Below are 9027 nucleotides of genomic sequence, written 5' to 3'. Positions count from 1 at the left end.
AAGTTAATGGAGACTTGGGGTCCAAGACTACATTTTAGGGTGGCCGTGATGGGTGCAGGCAAACGAGCAAGTGGAAGAGCTGGTCTGAAGAAAGAAGAATGAGGCTGCCTTGTAGAGAGAAGCAGGCAGATGTCATGTGGACTCCTAAAGAGAAAGAGATGGTGAGATTAGCCTCTGGTGACTATCTAGTTCTCATGAAGCTCAACTACATGTCCTACATTTGGTGTGCAATTCTTCTGCATTCTTATATAATAAACCCACTGTTTGTTAGTTACTTTGAGTTTTTGTTCCTTGCCAAAAATAAAAATAAAATAGGAGAGAGAAATAACTGTAGAACTGTAAAATGAAAGCACTATACAAATACAGGATTAACTTTGTCTTTGATATCCACTTAGGACTTAGCGGCCAATAGGGAATGGAGGAGAGGTAAATGGAGGGAGGCCTTTAGGGAATGGAGGAGAGCCACCTTGCAAACCCTGAATAATAACCAACAACCTCAAAGTATTAGCATTTGGAATCAGCCAGTTGGGCATCCTGTGTGCAAAGTGTTGAAAGAGTCTCCAATAAGGGCCATATTCATCAGAACTCTTTTGGCAATGTGGCAAAATGCTAATTCAGCCTAACTAAAAAGAAATGGAAATGTGTAGTCCACCTAACTGCTAAGTCCATGGGGGACTTTCATGGGAATTTAAATGTAAATTTCATATCTAACTTAGAAATATACACTTCTCATATCTCAGTTCTATTTTTCTTTGTGTTGGATTCATTCTCTGGCAGGCTGCCCACCATGACGGCAAGGTGGTTCTCAGAAGCTCCAGGCTTATTCTTGCCAGCTTAATAATTTCCACAGAGAAATGGTTTCAGTCAGACACCCAAGGATGAGTATGATTGGCCTAACCTGGGTCATATGCTTACCCCTAAAGCAATCACTGTAGCCAAGGGAATGAAACATTGTCTTTGCCAAAGCCTGAGTCATGTGTTCTTCTCTGGAGCGATGGGATGGTATCAGCCTCACCTGATTCATAGTGACTGAGTGCTAGGGCATGATACCTCCCCAAAGGAAAAATCAGGGTCTGCTACCAAAAGAAGGGGAAAGGCATGCAGGGAGGACTTAGATTCTCCCAGCCCTTCCCACCATGAGCACCTGAGACTTAAAAATAGAAGTAAATTTTCTTTAGGAAGGAAAACTTTTTATTTATAAATGGGTAGAGCGACCAAAAGACTTGTGGCCCTTGCTCACTACACAAATTTTATCTCTATGGTAGCATAGAGAGACAGCAATACCTGTGGATGAATCAGTCATTGTCCTCAGGCTCAGCCTCCCCACCCACAGTCTCATCGCCAGCTCACTGAGTCATCCCATGCTCCATCCAACATGTTTTGCTTTTCCCACAGTTTCCTTGAATCTCCTGGGACAGATGGCTGGCTTTTGGAGCTGAGGAAAGGAAGTGGTGTCTTTCAGAAATAAGAGTGCCTCTCCTGTTAGTAAAGCTAACAGAAGAGCTGGCTTAAGATGGGAGAGGGTAGGAATTACTTTGCAGTTCCTGGTGCACTTAAAATCAGACTCTTTCTTTAAAAAACAGATTCATATGCAACATCTACCTTTCTCCATTTCTGTTTAACAAAAATCCCAAAACCCTTCTCATCCTTTTAGACCTAGATAGCTCAGATGCCTCTTCCTGCTTCCCTTTCCTGCTTCCTCTTTCTCACTTACCTGAAAGGCAGAATTTATGACTCCTTCCCTGTTCTCTCCCAGCACAGTGTCAATGCCACAGCTCCAGGGCTGTTGGTATCGTGTGAGGGCTGACTGTGTGGCTGCCTGGCTAGTCCATGATGCCTCAAAAAGGTCAGCAATGATGCCATGCTTCTTTTGTATCCTAGCACCTTGTATAAACTCTGCACACCGAAAGTCCTCCACAAATGTTTGTTAAGTGAGCGAGTGAGCGAGTGAGTGAGTGAGTGAGTGAAAATGAATAAACCATTACAGAGCTCAGAGGCAGAATGAATATGTGCAGATTCATCTAGGCTGAAGTTGTGTGTGTGTGTGTGTGTGTGTGTGTGTGTGTGGTGGTGGTGGTGGGGCGGGGGGTGTTGTCTGGTTTTTGTTTTTTACCTCCAAGAAGCGACTAAGAGCGTTTTTCTTTTTACGTAACTTTGAGTAGCTTCTCTACTGTAGATAATTCCTGATACTTCTCCTGAAACCCAAGAGTGTCCACACTTTTTCGGTAACTGAATACGATGACAGGCCTGTGATCTTATAGCTCACATCAGGGCAAATACTACTGCAGCGTAATTGCTGACATATTGCATTCAATATTTAGATATAATATGAAACATTCATTAAATGTTCTACAATTAACCTGAAACTAATTTAGATACTTATGCAGTTGTGCTGAACAGAATTAAATGCAGCAATATACATACAAATAATGAATAATAAGCTGTAGTTGACTATCATGGTTCTGGAATCCTCTAACAGACAAATAATAAGCCATTTGATTTTTCTAGTTTCTATGGGAAGTCATTTAGAAGTGTTTTAAGTGTGCTTGGGCAAAAGAACAATAACCTATTATTCCAAATAATAATAATAATATAATAATAATCCTGTTGTTCTGAATAGTAGCAATAAAAAGAGTCACAGTAACAGGGAGAGGAATTCAATCTGTTTTAGTATATCATCTTGCCATAGTCCCTGGTAAATAAGAGGAAAATATTTCTACTACCCACTTTTTGCTTAATAAATGTTAATTGATCATCTACTATATGCTAAGCAACATGTTTTCCAGGTGAAGAAGATGGTAGCTAGAAATGTAAGTAACTTACCCTAAGCATCATGGACTGAAACTCATTAAAATAAGAGAGAATTTCTAACATCTGATTTATTCATTCAAAATAATGTCTTCCCAGGGACCATTCTTAATGACTTCTGTATTCATATAGCATCTTCCACTTTGCAAAGAGGTTTCATGTAAATATCTCATTTAGTGTTCACAAAAACCCTTAGCAGTGGTCAAAACTATTACAAATCCAATTTTGCAATTGGGAAAGTGAAACTCATAGAGGTTAAGTGAATTATCCACACCACCACCAATGATGAGTTATTGAGCCATTATTAGGCCCAAGTCTCCTGGCTCTGGGTTTAGTTCTCTTCCCAGTTATTTTTGAATTTAAACAGTGGGTCAGTCTGGTACAGCTAAAAATGTCTTGAGAACTCAGCTCTGGCGAAGACATGTTATCAGGAGTCTTCTTAAAATAATGATCTCATTTTATATTTGTGTGGAGCCATAAAGAAGTTGAAGGATTGGGACTGTGATCTTTGGCACTCATTTCTGCTCCAATTATATATCTTAAGGGCTGAGAAAGACTTTCCCATTCACAGAATCCAGCCCCCAAAAAGATGGGGGAGTATACTCAACACTGTTGGTAAATTGGAAGTCTCTGAAGCTGCACTTTTTCAAACTTTAAACAATCACTCATCAAAAATTCACTAGATTCTTAATCCTTGGATGCTTCCTAAGAGTTCAATTGGCTCTTTAGAATCAGTCACAAACATCAATGACACATATCCTTAAAGAAATGAAAACCAAAACCCTTTTAGTTTTGCCAAGTGAAGATTCCACTGAAGTGTTTCTCAAATGGAGGTTGATATTTAGCATTCTCAAGTGAGCTGTTAAGCTCTGGCACAAAAGAAGATGTAACTTAGTGGCTGGTGAGAGGAGACTCCACCCATCTAGGTCCCTCTGTTCACTCCCTATTCTGTATTTTGACAAAATGGCCTCTAATTAATCTATCTGCTTAAGAAACCTGAAGAAATAGCACTTTCCAGAGCCATTAGTGTGTTAGTGACTTTTCAGTGGGTCAGTATCTGAGTTGGTGGTCTCACAAACTCCAAAGAGTCATGAAGAGAGGAAACAAATCTCAAAGAGGAAATTAAATAACAGAGTGGAAAGGGATGAAATTTAGCACCAGAAAATCCGGCTCACCTCTTATCCTTGCTTAACCTCTCTGTACCTGAGTTTCCTTAATTACATAATGGAGAAACATGAATACTTCCCCTCACTCCCGACATCACAGTGTTGTGAAAATCAAATGAGACATCAGTGAAAATATTTGTAAACTGTTAACAGATTGCTTTTATTTTTTATTTTTATTTTTTGCTTTTCTTTTGAAGATTTTAGTTCATGATTCAAATAATATACTGTTAAGAATCTGTCAGTAATATTGAAATCCAAAAATTATATAGGAAAAATATATTAAAATAAAAACAGTAAAAGAGATGGGTTATGAGCCCTATAAAGTGTTTTTAGTTTTTAGATGCTGAAGTGTTGAACACATACATGCCAGTTGTTTGCTGTAAGTGAATTTTTATGGTTCAATTATTTTAAAAAAATTTGATAGCTTTCAAAATCTTGTTTGAGTAGCTTTATTAGAACTCATGAAAACGTATTGTTAATTATTTATGTTATATGATTATCTTAGAATACTCTCTAATATTTGGGCCTAATTAGATTGATATACAGAATCTGACCTTAAATAATTGTCAAAGCAGGGAACTAAGATACTTTGATGACCTGAAGTTAAATATAGTACCTATTTTTCATGCTTGAACTTATCCCTGTGTTATTACAAATAGTACCTGGTAGCAGGATGTAATTTTTCAGCCTAGCTCTTATGAACCTTTTGCCGAGTTTTTAAAAAATAACCTTTTTGTTTCAGAGCAGTTTTAGATGTACAGAAAAATTGCAAAGATAATTGTACACAAAGTTCCCATCAACCTCACATCCAGTTTCCCCTATTGTTAACATCTCACATGAGTGTGGTGCATTTGTGACAATTAATGAGACAATATTGATCCATTATTATTAACCAAAGTCCATGCTTTACTTAATACTTCATTCAGATTTCCTTAGTTTTTACCTAATGTCCTTTCCCAGTTCCAAGATCCCATCCAGGACACCACATTACATTTAAACATCATGTCACCTTAAGCTCCTCTCGGCTGTGACAGTTTCTCAGACTTTTCCTTGTTTTTTTTTTGTTGTTGTTGTTGTTGTTGTTCTTGGTTTTTTGTTTGTTTGTTTTGTTTTTGAGACTGAGTTTCACTCTTGTTGCCCACGCTGGAGTGCAATGGCACGATCTCGGCTCACTGCAACCTCCACCTCCCGGGTTCAAGCGATTCTCCTGCTTCAGCCTCCCAAGTCGCTGGGATTACAGGCATGCGCCACCATGCCTGGCTTATTTTGTATTTTTAGTAGAGACAGGGTTTCTCCATGTCGGTCAGGCTGGTCTGGAACTCCTTACCTCAGGTGATCCACCCGCCTCAGCCTCCCAAAGTGCTGGAATTACAAGCGTGAGCCACTGTGCCCAGCCCAACTTTCCTTGTTTTTGATGACCTTGATTGATACTTTATGTCATTTGCAAAGAATGCTCATCGGATATTTTGTAGAATACCCCTCAGTTGGAATTTGTCTGGTGTTTTTCTCACGATTAGCCTCGGGTTATCAGTTTCTGGGAGGAGACTGTTATAGACACTTTAATTTACTTGAGTTTGAGGATATTCCTCAAAGTAATTTACTTGAGTTTGAGGATATTCCTCAAAGAATAGAAAGTTCTCTGGCATAAAAGGAAAGCGTTGTGGCCTGAAGCAGTGTGGTCCACAGTGAATATCTCACAACTGGAAAAGTGCTGCAAATACAAAGAGAATCTTCCAGCAAAGTTTATTCTCCCAATAGGCCTAACTAATCTCAGCATGTCACAGGTTGCCATAGATCTATTCACTATCTTAAATCCTTCCTTTCTGAAGGCTTTCAACACAATCTCCTATAGAAGTTTTTCTGTAGGAAAATACTTCCAGTCTTTTAACGGAATTTAATGAGAAAATGGCACTGATTTTACAGAAATTTCTTTATAAGCAATATTTCTGAACTACATTAGATATCTGAAACCCCCCATATTATCCCAAACTTAAGTGCATGAATAAGAACATGGGATTTATGTGCCAAAAAGATCACTTGTAATTCTGCTGCTGACAAACATTCCTTTACTAGGAGAAGAGTCAAATTAATGGAATCTCTCCCACATCAACCACTTGGGATCCCATTTTTAAATGTGTTAAAACTATAGTATCTAGACCTAAGTCATGCTAGGACAGGCTGACACTACAGCTTAGGAGGAAAAAGTTTGAATCTGAATCTAAGAAACTAGAGGAATCCTGAAATGCTCCTCTCAAGAATTTAACTACCTTATTCCATTTTCTACAAAAGTTATGCTATTAGTATTAATAAAAGAGAAAATAATTTTCCAAATATAGGGGGCCAATTGCAGTGGTTCAGGCCTGTAATCCCAACACTTTGGGAGGCCAAGGAAGGAGGGAATCACTTGAGGCCAGGAGTTTGAGACCAGACTGTGCAACATAGTGAGACCCTGTCTCCATCAAAAAAAAAAAATAGTTAGCTGGGCATTGGTGGCATGTACCTGTCATCTTAGCTACTTGGGAGGCTGAGGTAAAAGGATTTCTTGAGCCCAAGAGTTCAAGGCTGCAGTGAGATATGATCACTCCACCATACTCCAGTCGGGAAAACAGAGTGAGGCCATGTTTCTTAAAAAAAAAAATAAAAATAAATTTAAAAGAAAAATATAAACATTATATGACATATATATATATGGTTCTGTCTACAATTTAGGTTTTCTTGTTTTGTTTTGTTTTTTTAAGATGGAGTTTTGCTCTTGTTGCCCAGGCTGGAGTGCAATGGCGTGATCTCAGCTCACTGCAACCTCTGCCTCCCGGGTTCAAGTGATTCTCCTGCCTCAGCCTCCCAAGTAGCTGGCATTACAGGCATGCACCACCACGCCTGGCTAATTTTTGTACTTTTAGTAGAGATGGGGTTTCACCGTCTTGGCCAGGCTGGTCTCGAACTCCTGACCTCAGGTGATCCACTGCCTTGGCCTCCCTAAGTGCTGGGATTACAGGCGTGAGCCACCGCACCCGGCCTACAATTTAGTTTTTATAGTTGATGGAAATGCCTTGATGTATGTGTGAGTATTTACTTAATCCCTTTATAATCCCACTGTAATCTTTATATATTCTGTTCTATGAAGATATAACAGTAACAGCTGACATTTATTTAGAACCTGTTCTGTGGAGATATAACAATAACAGCTCACATTTATTTAGAACCTATCTGTGCTCTACATACATTATCTCATTTAATTCTGTTTGTGGTAGATATTCACTATCTTCCATAAGTGAAGAAATTGCAACTTATGGAAATTAGATAACTTGCCTAAAGATACACGATACAATCATGATTTGAACTCAAGACTAAGCTAAGACCACCTGGTTTCAGAATCTCAGCTCTTAATAACTGGGTAAACCACCTTTGTGTTAATATGTTTATTTTCAAACGCCTTCTGTGAGGGCAAGAACCATGTCTTTTCTTAATTGTTGGGGTCTCACAATTAATTTCCATCCATATGGCACATATTTAATAATAGCTGAAAATAAGGAAGAGGATGTTTTATTGCTGCTGATTACTGCTGTGACACTAAAAAAAATCAAATTTCTTATTCTAATTGACCCAGAGACCAACAGTAAGATAAGGCAAGGCCAGCCATTCAGCATCCCTGTTACCTGGAACTACAGTGAGGGTGGCTTGGATCTCCATTCTCTAAAAAATAGCGTATTAATAGAAAATTTGAGGTATAAGACCAGCAGATGAGGAGATAATTGCCATCCAAAAGAGAGTTTGTTACTCATAGTCCCCAAGACAAGGGGGCATGCCATGGCAGAGGGAGCCACCCAGGGAAGCCCTGGGATCCGTCGGGAGGCAGAGGGAGAAGGAGGAACTGCAGACATGACCCTTTATTGTGGTAATCTGAGGGAAGGAACAGGTGAGGCAGAGTAAGCAGGCTTAGGACTGGCTAGTTTGATTCATTTCAGTGCGCTCTGGAGTATAGGAGTTTCCATCTTTACAAGGGGGCATATCCTACCCACACAGAAAGTTTAGTGTCCATCAAGCATTGCAAAGCAGAGTTGCAATTATTTCTCTTGAATCCATTTTATTAACAAACTACATTCTGTACCCTAGTGTATGTGTTTATACAACACACACACACACACACACACACAGAGAGAGAGAGGACAATTTGCCTAAATGTGAGCTCAGCATCAGATACCACCCCCCCCAACTCCTCGACATACCATATCACACATTCGCAAGAGTCTATGTTTAGTGGGCCAAAGTGGACATGGCCCTTTTGGTTTTTTTCAAAAGCTTTAAAATACATTAAAACAAAGTAGAGGCTAGACTTGCTTATTTTGAGCTCACAACTTCCTTAATACCAAAAATAGTATTTTTAAATTCAACAGAACTGCTTCCTCCAGGAAATGTTTTCTTCATAGTCATGGCAAAATCAAACACCACATTATTTCAAGTTTCAGCAAATATTTTATTCTCCTCATTAATGTCTCAAAACTGTTGGAAGCTAAAGCCTGAAAAAGTCCTTTAGTAATAAACGTAAATGTTTTACAAAGAAGAAAAAAGAAGTTGCAAGAGGATGTCCGTTTCTGTTAAATGTATTCCTATTTTTCTTTGGTAAAGTCCCCAAACTTGAACAAATTAGGCACAGCGTCGATAGAAGTAAAAGAAGTAATCAGTGAAGAATATTCCAGCAAAATAAGGATCAGTTGAACAGTCAGCTAAATCCTGTCAGGAAAGGAGAAAAAAAGAGGAAGATTAATGTAAAAATGAACTGTGGTTAAAGTGATTTTTTTTTTTATTGCTCAATTTCTTTCTCACTGAAAAGAAAAAGAAAAAGCAAGCTTACCGGTGCAGCTACGCGGAAATGGAACATGCTGTCAGAAAACAGGGCTACAGGGAGGCTCCAAATGTGCTGATATCCCTAAATAATGAATAAAAGAGGCTCCATTTCATACATGCATTTGACAGTCAGTAGGAAAGAGTACAGGCTGAAAAAGCGTTTCCTCAATGACTGTAGGAGAAGTATCGGGACCACAGCTTTTGATGG

General features: G+C 38.9%; 1 protein-coding gene and 1 long non-coding RNA gene across 2 annotated transcripts in view; both read right to left on the bottom strand.

The window, feature by feature from the left end:
* Nucleotides 1-43: 43 nt before the first annotated feature.
* Nucleotides 44-1958, bottom strand: LOC140712781 (uncharacterized). Its single transcript, XR_012094537.1, has 3 exons — nt 1715-1958; nt 1285-1435; nt 44-144 (listed from the first exon to the last, which is right to left on the bottom strand). It is a non-coding gene; the product is annotated as an uncharacterized lncRNA (long non-coding RNA).
* Nucleotides 1959-8465: 6507 nt separating this feature from the next.
* Nucleotides 8466-9027, bottom strand: part of MYRFL (myelin regulatory factor like) — a 116222-nt gene continuing 115660 nt past the window's right edge. The window contains exons 24-25 of the mRNA XM_073021308.1: nt 8827-8901; nt 8466-8705 (exon numbers count right to left, since the gene is read on the bottom strand). Coding sequence (XP_072877409.1) covers nt 8619-8705; nt 8827-8901 — 162 coding nt within the window. The 3' untranslated portion in view covers nt 8466-8618. The remainder of the gene's footprint in view (nt 8706-8826; nt 8902-9027) is intronic.

This window comes from Chlorocebus sabaeus, chromosome 11 (assembly GCF_047675955.1).
Source record: "Chlorocebus sabaeus isolate Y175 chromosome 11, mChlSab1.0.hap1, whole genome shotgun sequence".
NCBI lineage: Eukaryota > Metazoa > Chordata > Mammalia > Primates > Cercopithecidae > Chlorocebus > Chlorocebus sabaeus.
The sequence above is the reverse complement of the archived record's forward strand: the minus strand, read 5'-3'. Positions and strand labels throughout refer to the sequence as shown.